Here is a 19208-nt window from a genome sequence, read left to right on the forward strand (position 1 = left end):
GAGCGCACCTCATGGCGGGCAAGGACTTTCAGACGCCGGCGTACCAGGAGACGGTGACGACGGACGCCTCCCTGGAAGGTTGTTGCGCCCACACCGGAGATCTCCACGCAAGAGGCCTCTGGCTCCCGGAGGAGAGGCTCCTGCACATCAACGTCCTGGAACTCTGAGCCGTGTTCTGGGCTCTCAAATCGTTCCTCCCGTCGCTCAAGGGCAAAGTGGTGCGGATCTTCACGGACAACACCACGACAATGTTTTACATACGGAAGCAGGGAGGCACCAGATCCCCAGCCCTATCCAAGGAGGCACAGGATCTGTGGCACTGGGCGGTCGCCCAAGGGATGTTCCTGGTTCCCGTCCACCTGGCAGGAGAAAGCAACACCATTGCCGACTCGCTCAGCAGGGAGCTGCGTGCGTGTCACGAGTGGGAACTGCACCAGGATCAGGTGGATCAACTCTTTCGACGATGGGGCAAACCCCAAATCGACCTGTTCGCAACAGCGACGAACTCTAAGTGCAAGAGGTTCGCCAGCAGGTTTCCCCAGCCGAGAAGCATGGGTGATGCATTGTCGTTCCCCTGGGACGGCCTATACCTGTATGCGTTCCCTCCGTTGCCATTGCTGCTTCGACTCATCAGCCAGCTCAAGAGGTCCCGGTGCAGGATGATCCTCGTCACACCGGCGTGGCCGAGGCAGATCTGGTTCCCGGACCTTCTGGACTTGTCAACGTCCCCTCCCATCAAGCTGTCGGCGGACGCGGACCTTCTCTCCAGAGAAGGATGCGCCATCTTCCACCACAACCCGGCGTCGCTGAACCTGCAGGCTTGGCTCCTGCAGCGCTAGAGTTTGGAGGCTACGATATACCGGCCGATTGCAGAGAGGTTCTTGCAAAGGCCAGGGCGTCCTCGACTCTCAAATGCTACGGTCATAAGTGGAAGAGGTTCTCTATCTGGTGCCGAGCACAGAAGATCAACCCCCTACGGATTACGGCCCCTCAAGTGCTGCCGTACCTGCTATCGTTTGCAAAGGCTGGGCTAGCCCATGCCTCCATTAAGATTCATCTGGCGGCGATCTCCAGATATACCAGAACCACAGGACGGACGTCCCTGTGGTCCCATCGACTGGTGAAAGAGTTTATGAAAGGACTGTCCGGTCGTTCCCGCCGGTGAAGTCCCCAGCCCCGGCGTAGGAACTTAACGTGGTGCTGGCCAGGCTCATGGGGCCCCCATTCGAGCCGATGGACTCAGCACCTATGAAGTTTGTGTCATGGAAGACTGCGTTCCTGGTGGCCATTACCTCCACACGACGAGTGGGAGAGATCCAGGCCCTATCCTGCAAAGCACCGTACTTGACTTTCCATGCCTCGAGGGTGGTGCTTAGGACGCACCCCTCCTTTATGCCCAAGTTGCCGTCGGACTTCCGTCTTAACGAGCCCTTGGTGTTACCTGTTTTCTTCCCGTCTCCTTCGTTGCCGGCCGAGAGGACTTTGCACTCGCTGGATGTGGCTAGAGCGCTGAAGTTCTACGTGGACCGCACAAAGAGTTTCTGGAGGACATCACAGCTGTTCGTGAACTTTGGACCTGTGAATAAAGGGAAGGCTCTCTCGAAGTCTTCTATTTCCAGATGGCTCTCCGGCTGCATCATGCACTGTCACCGGTTGGCTAACCGACCGCTGCCAGGCCGTCCGAGAGCCCATTCGACCAGAGCGATCGCTGCTACTATGGCGTTCTTATCTGGTGTGCCCCTGCTGGACATCTGCAGGGCTGCTACGTGGAGGTCGACGCACACCTTCACGAGATTCTACTGCGTCGATCGGGATTCCAGGGAGGAGTCCAGGGTCGGCCAAGCAGTGCTGCGCAACCTGTTCGCTTAAGGTGAGCCTGGTGAGGAGGTAAGAGATGCTTAATGTTGAGTTTTTTGTATTGCTTAATGTTGAGCCTTTTACCACCCCCCGTGGTTGTGCATGTGTGTACTGCTATTTAATCCTATATTTATGAGCATGTGAATCCATGCCAGACCCCATGCTGGAGAAGGAATAAGTTACTTACCTGTAACTGTTGTTCTCCAGCATGGGTCTGGCATGGATTCACATGCAAACCCTCCCGCCTACCACGCTGTGGCTCTTCACTTGGTCATACTGCCACTTCATGTGCTACCAAATCTGAAGATGGCTGCCAGAGGCGGGGCTTAGGTAGAGGGCAGTCATTGGCTGTGGTCAGTATGACGCAGAGATCAGTGATTGGTTACTACTAGGAAAGACAGATCAGAAACGAAACTGATACTGATTTTTTCTTTACCGAGGATTCCCAGCCTGACGACGGGGAATATTCATGAGCATGTGAATCCATGCCAGACCCATGCTGGAGAACAACAGTTACAGGTAAGTACCTTGTTCCTTTGTTCATGTTTGGTAACTTCAGTCACTAAGTTGTCAAGAGGTTCATATCTCAATACATTGCTCAATGGATTTTTGTGTCCCCGAGTTACCAATTGTATAGGTGGAAGGGTATCTCTATTTCTATTGATCGCAGTGTATTTTCGGACAATTGCAGAACTTTTTTCTTGACTTATTTTGTCAGATAAAGATAATAGTTTTATAAATTGGCAAGAGTTTTTATTCTTCTGCGTTTTCGTTAACTTTTGATTCTTAGTTTTTTTAGTCTCGGGTTGCAAGTTAGCCAGTTGTTTTTTCCCTTTTTGAGTCACACTAAATATGTTGTAAGTTTCGTAGAGAGGGGGAGAGGCTGGTTGGACCCATCTACTTTTTCATAGATTCTCTCTTCTATTATAATTTTTTTCTCGTCTTTCATTTCTTTTTGTTCAATAATTTCAATTGTGCTTTTATCATGTATCACACAGCCAGTACTTGTTTTGTTTCCCCTTACACTCAATATGCTCGAAGTATCCTCTTGCTGAATTTTTGGTTTATCGGTCACAATAACCGCCACTTCATTTCCGGAAGTGGATGGGATGGAACATGTTATCTGGGCATTTGTGTTTCTATACAATACATTTTCAACAAGCAAAGACACAGTATTCTTACTTTCTAACAGCTCTTTAAGTAAGTTTTGATCCGTTAGCCTTGCATCTAAGGTTTCATATAGCTTGGCTAATGAGAATAATGCTGTATTCATAGCCTGTAGGGTTAATTCAGTAGGAGTCAGCGCAACAGACTTTTGAGGGCATTGAAAATATTCCTTGCTGTGTTCAGAGTGCTTGGGGGAATGTTGCGTAAACGAAATTGACAAGATGGAAGAATCTTGGGAACATCACAGGGGATTGCGACAGATGTTCCACGTCATCTTCCACACAAGGTTGTTCTACTAAGTCATCGCAGGTAGGTGGAACTATATCAGCTGGTGATTTCTACATATCTTCTCTATTATCATTTTTTCCGTCATGCACGTTGTTCTCAGGAGATATAATTTCAAGAGCTTGGGCTGGCTCAGGGTGTATGATAATCTCTGCTACAGCTTTGTTATTTGTAGGCAGAGCAAAATCCCCCAGCAGATTTTGTTCAGAGAAGGCAGCTAAGAGGGAGTCAGAAGGCATACACAAGTCCATTGCGGCATCTCCCGCTGTAATCTTTTCAGTGCTTGCCACAACCACTTGCGGATCATCAATTATGTTCTTGCAGTTTATATCGTTGTCTTTTGTAGTGCTATTTACAGCCCCAGTAAGGCTATCAGAGTAGAACTTCCTAATGTCACTAGTATGTGACAATGACGTCCCTGCGATAATCCGCGAGGAGGGGGACCGTTTATATTGCGCTTAGGAATAGTATGGAAATCATAAGGTCTGTCAATCAAAGGTTCAATATTAGGCATGTTTGTCTTCAAAGAATATAATTTTGCCATTGGTGTAATTGGCCAGTATCAGTACGATTTTCTCGCTAGGAATTACAAACTTTCACGCTCAAGCAAGCTAAGGTGGGGAAAACACAAGATGTAGAGTGGATTTTATGCCCTTTCCACCTCTACTTTCGCATAAAGGGCTTTCTCAGGAGAGCAATTAGTTTTGGGAAATAAGTTAGTTTAGAAAATGTAAGCCTAGACAAGGAGCCACTCACCGCTCACTGTTCACCGTTAACAGTGTACTTCTGGGTACTTCCGGGTGTGCGCGCAGGGGCGCTGCACGCTTGGAATTTGAAGCTGCTGGGGAGCGGGGATGGAGGAGTGGCTAGGATGGCTAATCCCGTCACAGAGGAGTTCAAAGTCAGGCAACTTCCGTGTTGCTTCTTATGACGTCCTCTCGTCGGCGGAGCACAGCCACAATACAAGCTTCTCAGAAGGATTTTTTCAAAAAACGAAATGCTGACAGCAAAGACCGCTCCAGTGAACAGTGTACTTCTCGGTACTTCCGGGTGCGTGGATACTCTGCTCCCTACGCTGATCTGAAGAAATGGATGCAGGAGTCATCTTACCCTAAATCCTGCTGGAAACAAGCCCACCAATGATAAGAAACTGCACCATTCAAACAGGCAGCAGTGGCCTAATCAGGGAGCACTGTGTGTTTCGCTCATGCCACCCACCCAGACTCTGACACCACAGAAGTAGATTGGGACCAGACAGTCCCACCCACTTCCTGGATGACACACACGCATGCACGCACACTCGCCCGCGATAGCAGCAGCTGTCCAGGGCAAGTTCATGACCTTATTTGGAATTTCCTGACCCAAGAAGGCCAAACAATATGGCCAAAGGACAAGCGATACATCTCGTGGCATGGCCATTTGAGAGCACTAACAACATTTAGTAGCCATATTTGGAAAACATGAATGTGTACACAAAAAAAATTGCAAAAATGGTAAAAATGTATCTGCTACCACCAGCTTGTCTTTAGGCACAAATAAAAGTAACCAAAAATCTGAAGTGTAAGACTACGGTGATACAAAAGAACCCCAACTGCCTTGTAAGATGCTTTGTACACTGTTAAAAAGTTACCAAAAAGGTAAGAAGACAAAAGGGAAACATAGTTTCCCAGTACTGATATTCTGAAGGGCTGATCAGTTTCCCCATGGACAAAATGAGCAAAAGGCCAGGGGAGTGAAGCTGGAGGCTTCGCTTCCCTGAAAAAAGTCAGGACCGGTTAAAAAACATTCAACAAAGGTAGCAGGCACCCCTCTCTTGGAAGAACAAGGGATGATAACCTGTTCAGTGGTTGTTAACCACATTGAGAGTTTGCAGCCATCTGCTTTTTGCTCACTGTACCTTTCGCAGATGGGAAATATCCATTTGCATATCAGTCTTTGTCCCACCCACATGGGCAGTCCAGCACTGAAATGCTATGGCAATTCCTGTCTGAATAAGAGTACCAACAGCAACCCCATACACATGTTTCAGCCTCGTTGGGCATCATCAGTGTGGTGAAGCTGAGCCTCTCTAAGCACAGTGAATAAACAATAGCAAAAGGCTTGCGAGTTCATAGAATTGGAGGGAAATCTTTGTAAAGAGAAATCTTTGCTAACACTTCCTAGTAGGGGTTCCATACTCTTACCACCAGCAAAGGTTAGGGTGACAGATTATTCCCAGACAAAATGGGTTGATTATGTCGATCACCTCCTGCTGCACAAATTGTGGTCCCAGCAGGAGAGTCCTTAGCACATCCACTTTCTGGAACTCCTACCCATTTTCCTGACCTTTAAGTATTTCAGATTCAAATCAGGTGCCACAGGGTCCTGCCCTACACACCCCACTACTACCAGACCACTGTTACTACTACTACCACCATGGTCCAGTTCTTTGTGATCAAACAGGGCAGAACCCTCTCCCTTTCTCTATGCAGGCTAGTTCTTAAGATTTGGCACTGGAGCAAATTGAAACAGTTTCCCTTGCGTCGTCCTAATACCTTCTCTATGGCCTACCAGGATTTGGTTCTCATACCTTCTCAAATTTACCTTGTACCAGCATGGCTTCTTCCATGTCATGACCACCAGCTCTTGTGGCAATGCCCATTTTGGCCTAGCAGTTTTGCACAATATCTTCACTAAGTACCTTGCTCTTTTAACCCTCTATGGGTTAAGGTGCTGTGAATTCTCCAATGACTATGGAGGAAGGAGGATGGGATGTAGTATTTTATCCTATTTACTACTGTACTCCTAGACTACAGCCCCCTCTGTGTCCTGGCTCTCCCTCCAGCCCCACTCACATGATGTTATGGTCTCCACACTGTTCAAAGGACTCACTGGTGCGGTGGGGAGTATGCACATGAGAGGTCCTGTGCGCTAAAATGTGGGAAATGTGCCCCACTGCTTTTTTTTATTTCAATGCAGCAGTCCAACATGCTCGGGACATTTCTGACATCCCACGAGTATGGAGGAAAGGACTAACGCCTGCCATATTAAAGCTGTCAGACCTGGGACCACTGTCCTGTTTTGTCTATGGGCCCCCCAGACTAGGTCCACAGGACACAACTCCAAAATTACATTCAGAATGTTGGGGTGCACTTTGGCTACCTCGTATTACCAAGATTTCATTTTATTTTGCCCATTTATACATGCACTTTTTTGACTGTACTTTTCTTAGATAGCTTCCCTATAGTCTTTTCTTGTTAGCAGTTTATTATGTGCTGTCACCCATCTATTTGGTGGGTATGTGATATGCTGGAAATGCTTTTGGAGGGACGGGGCCTCCTTGTCCTACAACTTCTCTGTGTGCGTTTTCTTGGTTTTCTGCCCCTGAGTTTCAGCTAGACCTCTGGCAGAGCAGCTCGTCATGCTTTCTTTTTGGTGAACACCACCCATGGGGTATCCTTCTGGCACCCATGGGTGGGGGTACACTCTTGCACCCTTTGTGTGTTTTTGTCACCTGTGTGTTGCCCACAGGTCGGGGTATGGGCTGGTACATGCTGACTTGGCAGTCGCTCAAGTGCCCTCCATTTTTGGGACACTCGGGCCCTGCCTTAGGAATCTTTGGATTTCTGGAGGAAGACAAGATGGCCCCTCGGTTTCTATTGCCTTTTACCTTGTTTCCCAAAGTCCTGGGAAGCCCTGTCTCTGTCCCTTCCCCCTTACTGGCTGCTGGGTGGAAATACCATATATATATATTGTTTTGAACAATTTTTATTGTTTTAAACAAACACTCCAAACATTACAACCATTTAGGACGTTCATGATCAATGTCAAAACGTTACATTATAAAATGCTATCTTCCCTCCTCCCCCCTCCCTCCCCATTAACTCGAGCCATCGTATCCGTGCAATCCACCTGAGCATCTTCAGGTGTTTCTATTATCATCAGCTCATCCAAGTCATCTGTTTAGTGTTCAGCCTGGTGGGGGTTTACCATCGAGGTCACCAGGGTGGAAATACCATATATGTCTCTGGGGGAGACTCCTGTCAGACTGACTGATTCCTTCTCAGTGACTGTGTTGTGGGTACACCCTTGGGGTGGGACCTGTGTGAATGGAGACTGAAGTGAACTCACATTCTGTGTTATTAGTGTCTGGTTTCTCTGTGACACAATGCCCGAAGACAGCCCTGACTGAAACTGACATGAATGCAGTGTAGTGTGCTAAAAGGCTTGGGTGCTTACCACACTCCATTCTTTGTTATGGGTGTGTGGGGGGAGTGAATGGCCTTGAATGCCTGTGAGCCTGATTGACTGCTTGCCTGCATGAATGCCCTTCTGCGTGATTGGTTGACTGAGCTTGTCTCAGCCTGAGTGAATGTGGAGCAAATGTGCATAACTAGGGTCCCTGCTCTCACCAATTTGTTCAGAAGCTGATCTTGAAACTGAAGCTGCCCAAAAGCTGAAGTCGAAACCGAAGCTGATCCCTGGAGTCCAGCTGGAGGAAGAAGATTGTGGCTGCTACTCTTCATCGAAATCCAAAAGCTGCTGTGACGCTCCAAGGACTGATCCAAGAGACAACCTGCATAGGAGACCTCTTCCTGAGCTACGAGGGACCATCGTGCAACCTGCTGCTCTTAATCAGAAGTACCCTGGAAGCCGGTCCTGTGTGCCTGCTGTCCGGAGAAGGGGGTCTTCGTGAATCCGGAAGAGTGCCGAGACATCTCGAGTCAAAGAAGTCCATTGGTGTCACCCATGGTCCAGAGGAGTGTTTGTGACCGATGGAAGCCAGTTGCTGTCTACCGCGTAGAAGAGGGGGGGGTACCCTGGCATAGTGCTGCTTGACACCCGAAGCTGCGAAAGTTTCAAACGGCTCAAGAATACTTCAAGGGACATCCTTGCGATCATCACTGACTACTTCTTCCCAACAAAGAAAGTCCAGGGGCGCAGCTGGTCTGCCAGTGGGTTTCCCACCACCAGAATCCAACAAAGATGTCCCGAGGGTCCAGACTTGGTGAGGTTCTGTGGTCCACTCCAGTGGTCGAGTCCAGGTCGCCTGAAGCCATCCAGAGTTCCATGCTGTGGCTGCAACACTGAAGATCCGAAAGGTGTAAAACCGCGATATTCCAAAACCCAGCGCCAATAGTGACCACTACACCCGTCGCTGCCAGAAGTCATCGAAGGTCCCAAGGGGTTTTACTCATCTGCCAAGCCTTTGAGGAGCCCACAGCAAATTTAATCTTCCCAGGACTCCTACAGTCAGAGAAAATAGTCAACCAACGTAGAGCACTTCATAAAGCCTTAAATTAAATTTTTCTTCTCATAGTCGAGTGAAACCGAGAAACCCTGCCACTTCGCCTGCCAAGGCACAAGGTACTGTGAAGAGCAAGAGCAGCTTCTAGCCTCAGGAGTCGTCCAGGGGTCCCATATTCGTCTTGGATACTGTTCTCCTGTGGCTTCTCAGGTACTTTGGGGTGGTAGTACCTTTAAAAAGAAGGTAAAGTGTAATTCAACATTTTTGGACTGGGCTGTAAAAGACAAGATAGGTTACTCCTTAACTTTTCCATTACAGGTTGCCCAGGTGGGGGGAGCCTCACACAGAATTGTGTATCTAATCTAAAGAAAGCATTCATTCTGCCGCTGTTCATAACTAACCTGCCTTTCTTACCTAATCTATGCTGTTACACCTCACTTAATAATTCACATGCCTATTTAAAACGGTCTGTAGTTGGTGCATTTATTACTGAATTTAAGTATTGTGTGGTACCACATAGAGTGTATATATTTGCCATTCTTTGAATAGAACTGCGTGCGTACAAAGTGTTATTTATGTGTATATATTGGTAGCAGCCTTATTTTATATAGAGAAGCTCTGTTATCACCTAACATAGAGTGTGGACATTCCTTTGTGGGGGGCTGCATCTCCTCCTGAGAGCTTAAACCTGGCTGCTTGCCCAACGTTACCGAATTGAGTGCTTGGCTGGGGTGCTCTGTCTGTCACAACCATATAGAGGACAGAAGTACAGATACCCGCCTCAAGCCTTTACAGAAGGTGTTCTGGCTAAAATGACTAATGTGGATTTTTATATATCCACGGAGCAGTGTGCACTGTACAACAGAAACCAATAATTGAAACACATGGCTTATTTTTTTTATAGATGTGATGGATCAGGAGTGATTTTCAGTAAACCTAAAACATTTAACCTAACATGGATGTTGTCGTTCTCCCTTTTTATACATGCAGGTCATCCTCTCGTTATTCTACTTTGCAAATGCTCAGCTGCCAGTAGCTTTGAAACTACTTTATCGGGCACGCTATCTGATGCTGCTTGTGGTTGGGGAGGATCACCCTACAATGGCTACTCTGGATGTAAGTATAAAAAAAATCTACTCAATTTTTCCCAATCTGAATTAATTTATTTTTTGTTTAAAAGCGGTCTTAAGTAAATTAAGCAAAATGAAAAGAACAAATATGAACTGTCAGAGAAATATTTATACTCAGTTGTTCTCTGGTTGCTAAATTGCTGCCATTGCAGCATGGAGACTTGGATTATAATTTCAGCATTGTCCAAACATGTTTGGGGTTCTAGACACATCACTGCTTCTACCTCTGCCTAAGATTATAAATATGTATTACTTCTCTAATAACATGTTGACACCCATCACATCCTGGCTTTTGCAATCCAGTCTAACTACAGCTCTGTAAGGCTATAGAATTTTACTAGTCAGGAAAATAAAGCGACAACCAATCTTCCCTATCTCTAAGAGGGGTTTCCCTGCCTCAACTAAAATACTAAGGGTTCTGTCAGAATGCCTGTGTAAATCAATAGTCTGCCATCCTATGTCAAAAACCATACTTCTGTCCCTTACACTTAAAACTAAACTAGAGATAAAGTAGACCTTCTTGGTCCAGAAGAGTGACTCCCTTCTAGACTAGGGATAACGCTGCACTTCCAGGTTTGATCTCTTATGGGAATGACTGCCTTCCCAGGGTCAACACTGTCCTCCACGTCTCTCTCTCGGGCAACACTGTGTATGAGAAAGTCTTTTCAGATTTGGTTACCACAAGAATGACTCCCTTCTCCTGGTATCTGGATTTTTTCAGTTCAGCACAACCTGGGGGAATGACCCCCTTCCCCTGGCCTTGGTTACCAGGGGAATAACTGCCTTCTCCTGGTAATTTCATTTCAAAGTTTGCTACAACCATGGGGAATTACTCCCTTCCACTGGCCTATCTTTCAGTTCAATACTTTCCCATCTCCAGACTTGGGCAGACTTGGTACTCTGCCAAGCACTGCGACAATGAAGATGGTTTGTACTTCTCTTCTTTTGGGTTTGGATCCCAGGCCCGTATTTCTCTATTGCTTTTGTCTGGCAGACCTGGTTCACTCACCTGCCAGATATTGCCACAATGAAAATAACTTGTACTTCTCCTCTTGATAGTGGGGGTCCATGACCATTCCTTTGATGCCAGTGGATGAACTGTTGCCACTGCAATGAGGGACACTCCCTCTCTTGCACTCTGATTGATGGTAGGTGTCCTCAACCCTTCCCTGGTGGGCAGTGGATTTGACTGGCCCACTGTGAGGAGGAGGATTGCTGGTCACCCGACCCTGGCATGACTCCCTAGGACTTGGACTGCTTAGGGGCTCAGCACTGTGGTCTTTACCTTTACAAGGTGCCCTTCCGTGCCCCATCTGGATCTCCCGTGCCACCCCTCACCTTTTTTGGAGTCTTGGAACCTCCCTGGGGCTTCCAGGGACAACGGACGATCAGCTGGGCTTCCCTGGCATCTTGCTGCGGCAGTGTGACTGACCCCGCTGCAGCTTGCTTCTGCTCGCCTTTGCTTTGTCCTTCTTCACTAGTCTGCTCCTGTGACCTCTCCGATGGAGACGCTCGGCCAACTGCCAGCATCCTCCAAGCTTCTCTCCTCAACAACTTGAGGTTGAAACTCCTGCGTTTGGTGCACCGCTCAGCTACAGTCACTCGCAGCTGCTTCCTTTTCTTATTGGAAGTAATTTGTTGATCTTTATACTTTGGTGCCAGCCACGTCGGTCCTGGCAGTGAAAGTCCTTTGTCCTTTTCTTGTATTTTTCTACCAGGACTCTGCAGGGCCAACTCGTCCCAGTACTTGAGTGGTTGGCACTCCCGCTATTTTTCCTGGTACCAGTATGTTCTACTTGTCAACAACACATAGAGGTGGAGTCAGTATAGAAGGTACTAAAAGTGAGCGGGGCATGGGTAGGGGGTGTATGTGTTTGTGTAATGTGAAGTGCCACACCCTGGATGGTTGCCCTTATCCCCAGGTGTGGAGCTCCTTCCCATGAGGTCCGCCCTCGCAAAGCCACCCCTAGGGTGACTATTGGGTAGCAGCCTCACCTCCCTAGCCTCATGAGAAGTGCCTCCCTCCTGGGTAGAAGTGACTATGTCCAGTGATTCGCCACACCTTATACACCACACTGTTCGCTGTACGGCACCTCATGTTGAAGTTGTTTACGGTAGGGTGCCAGAGCTTTGTTTTTTTCAGACCTGCATATTCAATGCCTATTCTCACTAAAGGATATTCAAGTCTGATTTTCCAAAGAGTTGTTTACTGTCTTTGGCATGCAGGTACTTAATTGGCCGAGCATCATGAGCTGATAAGAAGTGCCCTTATTTAGTTGGGAAACATTTTGGGAGTTTGAAAAAACCCTGAGCAGTTTATTCCAGATCCTGGAATAAGTCTGAGAATTGTGATTCTGTGTCCTCACTCTTTCCTTTATTCTGATCAGTCCCTGCAAAGGGCAGCAACATATTAGTGGCTGCATGCCTGTGGTGAAAGGTGCGGAAACCAGGTCTCTTCTCGGTTAATGCAAGGTTTTGCATGCCCCTTGCAGAGACCAGATGTGAAGGCTAACATTCTCCCCATGTATTGGACAGGTTGGACCTATTTATTTGTAGGCTAAGGAATAAGTACAATCCATGCAAATTAGACAATTCCTTGTTTTACTTCTGCACTTATATTGGAACTCCTCATGGAGTCAAAGAAAATCTGTGCAAGCATGTCTTGTAGAGATTATCTATGGTTATGCTAATTTCAGAATGTGAAACACAATGTGCGCTTTTTGAGAAATGCATTCTACAAGAAGACACTCATAATGAATGCGCCATGTGTTCATTTAATGTTGTTCATTTCGAATGGATTGTGTCCTCCAACGTATTCCACATCTTTGACATGTAATGTCCACAGCTCTGCACTTCGGAAACTTTTTCAGCAGAGGGCGTCCTGCGTCGATGACATCGGGTCGATGTCCCTCGAAGGCCTCCGTTGAGGGCGACGTCACCGGATGTTATAAACGGGACGCACGGCGCCCGTAGCCTCAGTTCCATTTCTTCCACGAACGTGTTGCTTCGTGAAACTCGGCGCACCTTGTGTGTTTCATCGTTGAGATGTCTTTTTCTTCGACCCCTCTGACTCTGCGGTCTGGCTTCAAGACCTGCCAGGACTACAAGTCGAAAATGTCGATCACCGACCCGCAGCTCATTTGTTTGTGGTGTTTGGGTGAGAGTCACAACACTGACAACTGTTCAAAATGCCAGTCGCTAACTGCCAAGGCCTTGAGGGAGCGGAAGGCGATGCTCCAGGTAGGGTAGGGGTTCTAAGCCCAGTAAATCCCGTAAATCCAAGTCGAAATCCAAAGGGATGTCCACCGACGACTCGAGGGGCGACCCTCCGCGTCAGGAGGAGGCCCTGGGTTCTCGGTCCCAGAGTGGTTTCCGCAATTTTTCCTCCTCGTTGCAGCATTCGCGGAAGCGACCGTCATCGGTCGCCTTCCCATTCCTCGGAGGTTTGGGCCGCAAGGAAAGTGGTCGCGCCTTCCAACTAATCCCGGCCAGGATCGGTCTCGTACCGTGGCTCACACGCCTTCGGGCTTTGACCTCGACTTGCATCGGGAGCCTTCAAGGTCCCGTTCGGACAAGGTTTTGGAATGTCACAAGAGACGTGCTTCTAGGTCTCGGTCCTCGTCCCCAGCGAGACGCCAGCAACCTACTAAGGGCTTAAAGCCGCCGTCGACCCGGTCTGTGCCGTGTCCGTCCGACTCTGACGTCGACGCTTTGCCATCTTATCAGCCCACGGCGTCATCGGCACCAGTGTCGATGCCAAAGCATTCGGCGCCCTCGACACCTTCAGGGATTTCTGCCCGTAATTTGCCGTTGGAGTACCATGATGTGGTGGATCCTCCTAGGAAGGCTACGGCGAAGTCTGTGAGGCCAGGATTGGACTCCAGGCCCTCTTCTGTACCCAGGCCAGGGTTTCAACTCCCTCTGGACAACATCTATGAAGAGGAAGAAAGGTCTGATTTTGAGGACCCTACTGAACTGGATGTGGCTCCAATTTTTTATGGAGACTGTCAGTTGGAGGAGTTGAGGCAAACTTTGGTAGCCTGGGGATCATGCTGAGTCTTCATATAGGAGGCTCATGGCTAGGGTCTCATAGTATCTGGGCTGTCCAGTCCTCCTGAAGACTTTGTGCAGGATGATCTAATGGACATCTTACATCAAGGTCCGTCATCTGACCTGGTGTTAACATTTCATCTCACCATACAGAAAAGGGTGGCAGCTGCTTGGCAGTCCCCGGAATCTCTTCCGGCTGTTAATAAATCTTTGACAAAAAAAATACTGCCCTTCCGTTAGCGACCCCAGCTATTTTTCCACTCGCCCCACTCCCGAGAGTTTGGTGGTTGAGGCAGCCATGGCTACCTCGAGGCAAGCGGCGTACCCTACCATCCCTCCTAAGATGGACGGCAAACGCTTCGACGGTTGGGCTCAGAAGTTATTTTCTGCGGTGAGCATGGCATTGAAATCGGCCAACTCCCCTTGTGCCTTAGCAAGGTTCTCACACACTCTGTGGAACTGTTTCTTTAACAGCTGAGCATATTCCCGAGGGGGAAGAAAGGGATAGCTTCCTGGCTCTCGTGCAAGACGGCAAGGATGCTATGTGCGAATCCCTTTGTCGGGTTTGGATGCGGCAGACAGTGTTAGCCGATCCATGGCTGCAAGCACCGTTATACGCAGATTTGCGTGGTTGCTGAAGTCGGGTTTTGCTCAGGAGGTGCAAAGCCATCTTCTAAACATGCCCTTTGATGGCGCACATTTGTTTGGCAACAAGCCTGACAAGAGCCTTGAGAGGTTGCAGACCTCGAAGGCTGCGGCAAAATCTTTAAGCACAGCCGTGCGTCAACCTCTGCCTTTTCGTCCTAGGGGACAGCAGTGGAGGGGAGGTTCTTTTTCGTTACTACGAGAGGGGCCGCCAGTCAAAGGGGCCAGCGAAAAAGTACCCGTGGTGGTCGGGGGAAATAGAGGTGCCAAGCCACTCGGGCAGCTGCCTTTTTGCCTTCAGGCACTGCTGCAGCCGCTTCCAAACAGTCATGAGGCCATGTCCCATGGTTCGCCAGTTGGGGGCAGACTGTCTCAGCATCTCGAAGAGTGGCGAGCCGTTACTTCAGATGTGTGGGTTCTGGATACCATAGCCCTCAGCTACTGTCTTCCCTTCCTAAGGCGGCCTCACGACAATCCACCGGGAAAACTCTTTGAAGCTTCCAGATTCGCTCTTTGTGCAGGAAATCTTAACCCGGCTGGACAAAGGCGCTATAGAACTGGTGCCTGTAGCAGAGAGGAACAAGGGATGGTATTCCCCTTATTTTTTGATCCCCAAGAAAGACGGGGGATTGAGACACATCCTGGACTTGGGTTGGTTGAGCAAACTTCTCAGGAAGGACAAGTTCAAGATGGTTACTCTTTCTCAAGTCCTCCAGGCCCTTCAACTTCAGGATTGATTGGTGTCTCTGGACCTACAGGATGCTTACTTGCATGTGCCAATTCATCCCAAGCACAGAAAGTATCTGAGGTTTGCGGCTAGAGACTCGCACTTTCAGTTTCGGATCCTACCATTCGGATTGACCTCCGCTCTGAGGATCTTCATCAAGCGTACCTCGGGCAAGGGGGGATTCACGTCTACCCCTACCTGGACGACTGGCTGATCCGGGTGCGCTCTCCCAAATAAGCGTTGGATCACCTCAGTCTCACGTGCCGCTCCCTCCACAAGCTGGGCTTCTCCCTCAATTTCAAGAAGTCGCATCTGACACCTTCCCAACAGCCCCAGTACATCGGGGCTGTGTTAGACACGTCCATGGGGAAGTGCTTGCCTCCTAAGGTGAGGGCTCATCACATTGTGCAGATGGTGGACAAGTTTCAACATGCCCAGAGTCTCCCGGCTTTCGAATTCTTAAGGTTGCTGTGTCTCATGGCATCCTGCATTTTTCTGGTGCCAGAGACCAGGCTGAGGATGAGATCCCTGCATTGGGTCCTCAAGATGCAGTGGTCATAGTTCTCGGGCAAGATGTCGGATCCTGTTCAGATTCCACTCTCGGTCTCACAGGATCTTCTGTGGTGGGCCAATGAAGGGAACTTGAAGGGGGAGCCGTTTTGGCAACCATGGCCAGAGGTGACTGTAGTGACGGATGCTTCCCTCGCAGGTTGGGGCACTCATGCCGATGACTTGACTGCCAGCGGTCGTTGGTCTCCATCTGAGTCCAAACTCCACATCAACCTGTTGGAGCTGAGGGCCATCAGGCTGGCCCTGAAGGCTTTCCTGCCGTCTGTACGGGGAAAGAGTGTCCTGATCATGACCGACAACACAGTGGCCATGCATTACCTCCCCAAAAAGGGGGGTGGGGTCACTCCCGTTGTGCAGAGAGGCAATGCAGCTCTGGTTCTCGGCAGTTCATCTGGCCAGAGAAGAAAATGTGGAGGCGGACGCTCTGAGCAGGCAGAGCGCGGTCTCTCACAAGTGGGAATTGGTTCAGGAAGTCCTTCCGCAAGTGGATCTCTTTGCCACCAGTGCCAACCAGAAGTGCGAGAGATTCTGCTCAAGGGAATTTCCTCCGAGAGCGTTCGTAGTGGATTGGTCCTTCCCGGTGCTGTACGCGTTTCCGCCAGATCCTCATTGCTCCGGATTGGCCCAGGAGAGAGTCTCTCTCTCTCTCTTTTGAGATACAAGGATTGGGACCTCCGGGATGACGTGATGGAGGTGTTGCTTGCGGCCAGCAACAAAATCTCTGTACCGTTTGCGTAGGTTTTGTGACTGCTGCAAAGGACACCATGTTGATCCTTTTCAGTACTCCATTCCTATGGTTTTGTCTTTCTTTGGCCCACAGGGGCCTTCAAGTAGGTACCATTAAGGGTTACCTGGCGGCGCTGTCTATCTTTAAGCGCTCGTCTGAAGAATGTTCTTACTTTAAGATTCCTTTTGATTTCTCGATTTCTTAAAGGACTGCCTAATGTCTTTCCGCCATCCCCTTTCCACATGCCATTTTGGAATTTCTCATGGGTGCTCCGTTTGAACCTTTGCACTCTTGTCCTTTGAGATCATTGTCCTTCAAGACTGTGTTCTTGGTTGCGGTTACTTCCACTCGCAGAGTGAGTGAATTGCAGACACTTTCCTCTAAGCCACCTTTTACTGTGTTTCACAAGGACAGGGTTGTGCTGCAGGTGGAGGATTTCCAATGTGATTGCAGCTTATGTTTCCGCAAGGCTATGTGCAGTCATGAGACTGGTGCCACACGTTCTGAGGGAAAAAACTTAAACTAAGGTTATGGGCACCGTGCGTCCTTTTTATAACATCCAGTGACGAGGGACATCGACGCAGGGCGCCCTCTGCTGAAAGTTTCCAAAGTGTACAGCTGTGGACATTACATGTCAACGATGTGGAATATTGGAGGAACATCCAGTCGAAAGAACATTACCAGTTGGTAAGTAACTTGTTCATCTATAGGTTAACACGTGTTTCGTGTTTTAACGCGCGTTTTCAAAACCAGACACATGCCAGCGCGTCGTGTTAGTGCCTTTGCATTAGCTTTTACTTCTCTTCAAGCTCATTCGTCCCGGGATGAAATTCCTCTATTCCGGACTTCTTAGGGTTAAGATCCCAACTCGCAGCCGCAATCAGTCTACTGAAAAACCAATATTAAAATGTCGCAGTAAGGGCATCCCACAATACCCCACGTTCATAATCATTCTTGAGAAACAGTTGTCCTTATTGTATGAAAACAGCCGGTGTGATAATCGCTCTGGAAAAAATAGTTTTATAGCATGCTAGTTGTATTTTAATCATGAATCCCCGTTTTCAACAACTCACAAACCATTATGTATATTAAAAAATGTGTTTATTTGCAAACATACCTGTGTGAATAACCTTTATTCCAAACACTTATTGACAGAGCAACATTGGCGTAGTTCTGCAAGCTGTTTTGGAATGTGATCTGGCTCTGAGATTCCTTGAGAAGGCCTTGGAAATCAACACCAAATACCATGGCATCAAGTCCCTCCAAACTGCACTCAGGTAATTTGATCAGCAACTTTTTGTACTTATTACAAGAGAAGAAAATAAGGTATATAGACCTCTCCAAGGATAACTTGCGTCTTTAAGCAAGGTAAACATTACACTAACAAAATAGTAATTTTCATAAACCAATCATGATTTCTGTAAAATGTACTCTATCATACCCCAAATGCTCTCTTGTGCGATCTAAATACATGTTGCTAGACAAGTACACAAATTACAGACATAAAACAGGCAGAAGCAAAATAGTTTTGCATAGCCCTCTGGTAAGAGATGTGCAACCATTTCACAAAATGGTGAAACAGTGTTAGGCAATATATGCAGTACCCTGTGGGAGACTGCACCAGCTTTGTCCTCTTGGCAATAGGAACCCAACCTTTGGTATAAGTCTGTACTACACAAGTTGATAGAGGGCTGGGCAACCAGGCTTATCTCAGGAGGGATCAATGTAAGCTGTAGGGTTGCAACATAGTTTCACAGTGACAAGTATCCAAATAAAACTTATACTCATTGCTCCGGATTGGCCCAGGAGAGGCAAATCCGGAATCAATCTTGATTAAACAATTATTTATTAAACAGCCAGTTTGAATAAGCCTTCTTTAGAAGGGAGTAAATATGTAACACTTAAAATACACTTCAAAATACACTCTGTTTCAATAAATCAGTAGATGCCCTTTTTGGATGGCACACAGGCACTTCCTACACCCTCAGGTGACTTAAATAGTTAGGACACTGTGGACATTAATATATCACTGTGGCATTTAGAGCAACACTTCGATGAGTGTCAAAGAAAAGAGGTTGTAGAATAAAACAAGAGATCACACAATTATTCTGAAGCAGGTAGGTATTTTTGAACGACCCCCCATCCCCCAATGCAAAGTAAATTAACCCCTTCCTGGAAGGAAAGGTAAAACACAATGTCAGAGGAAAGAAGAGTCATTCAGGGAGCCAGGCCAGCCAAAGTCAATTGGGCAAAGGTCTAGGTGAGCTGAAGCACTTCTTGTAGGTAAAGGTAAGTACAAGTCTTGCACAATGTTCTAGAAGTCTTTGTAGAAAGGTAGAATCAAATTAGGGCCACAAGCTGGGAGGCTTGGGAGAAGTAGAAGATGCAAGCAACTCTACAGTATTAACCAAGACAAGTCTCAACTGAGATCAAGTAAGGCTACAACAAGAGGTAAATCCTCTCAAACTTTACAGTACCTTTGGTTAGAAGAAATGGTTCCAGCTGGCTACTGTTCCTGTGCAGCTCTACAGATCTGTTTGTTCCTGGGCCTCAGTCGTGGGGACAAGAGGGAGGACGGCTGGGGACTCCTGCACTACAATGGGTCGGTCAGCAGCCGCAAAGGACAAACTTCAATTCAGCTTCACTTCACAGTTTCAGCTCCTCGTGTCTCAGCAAATAGCTCCACCGCCGTGTCACGGATATCACTCTGGACTTTCCTTGCATCTGTGATCCAGCATTGTATTGAGGTGGCTCAGGCTTTCAGTGTTGGGGAGAATTCTCAGAAATGTGCTAATTCCCTCTACCACAGAGACCCCCAGCAAC

The 19208-nt window shown here is 48.0% G+C and overlaps 1 protein-coding gene across 1 annotated transcript in view; it reads left to right on the forward strand.

Moving 5' to 3' along the window:
- LOC138492324 (clustered mitochondria protein homolog) overlaps positions 1-19208 on the forward strand; it is a 1100229-nt gene that overhangs the window by 956492 nt on the left and 124529 nt on the right. Inside the window, exons 21-22 of the mRNA XM_069619372.1 lie at positions 9527-9652; positions 17541-17662. Of these exons, the coding sequence (XP_069475473.1) occupies positions 9527-9652; positions 17541-17662 (248 nt within the window). The remainder of the gene's footprint in view (positions 1-9526; positions 9653-17540; positions 17663-19208) is intronic.

This window comes from Ambystoma mexicanum, chromosome 10, assembly GCF_040938575.1.
Source record: "Ambystoma mexicanum isolate Mex_15411 chromosome 10, UKY_AmexF1_1, whole genome shotgun sequence".
Classification (NCBI taxonomy): domain Eukaryota; kingdom Metazoa; phylum Chordata; class Amphibia; order Caudata; family Ambystomatidae; genus Ambystoma; species Ambystoma mexicanum.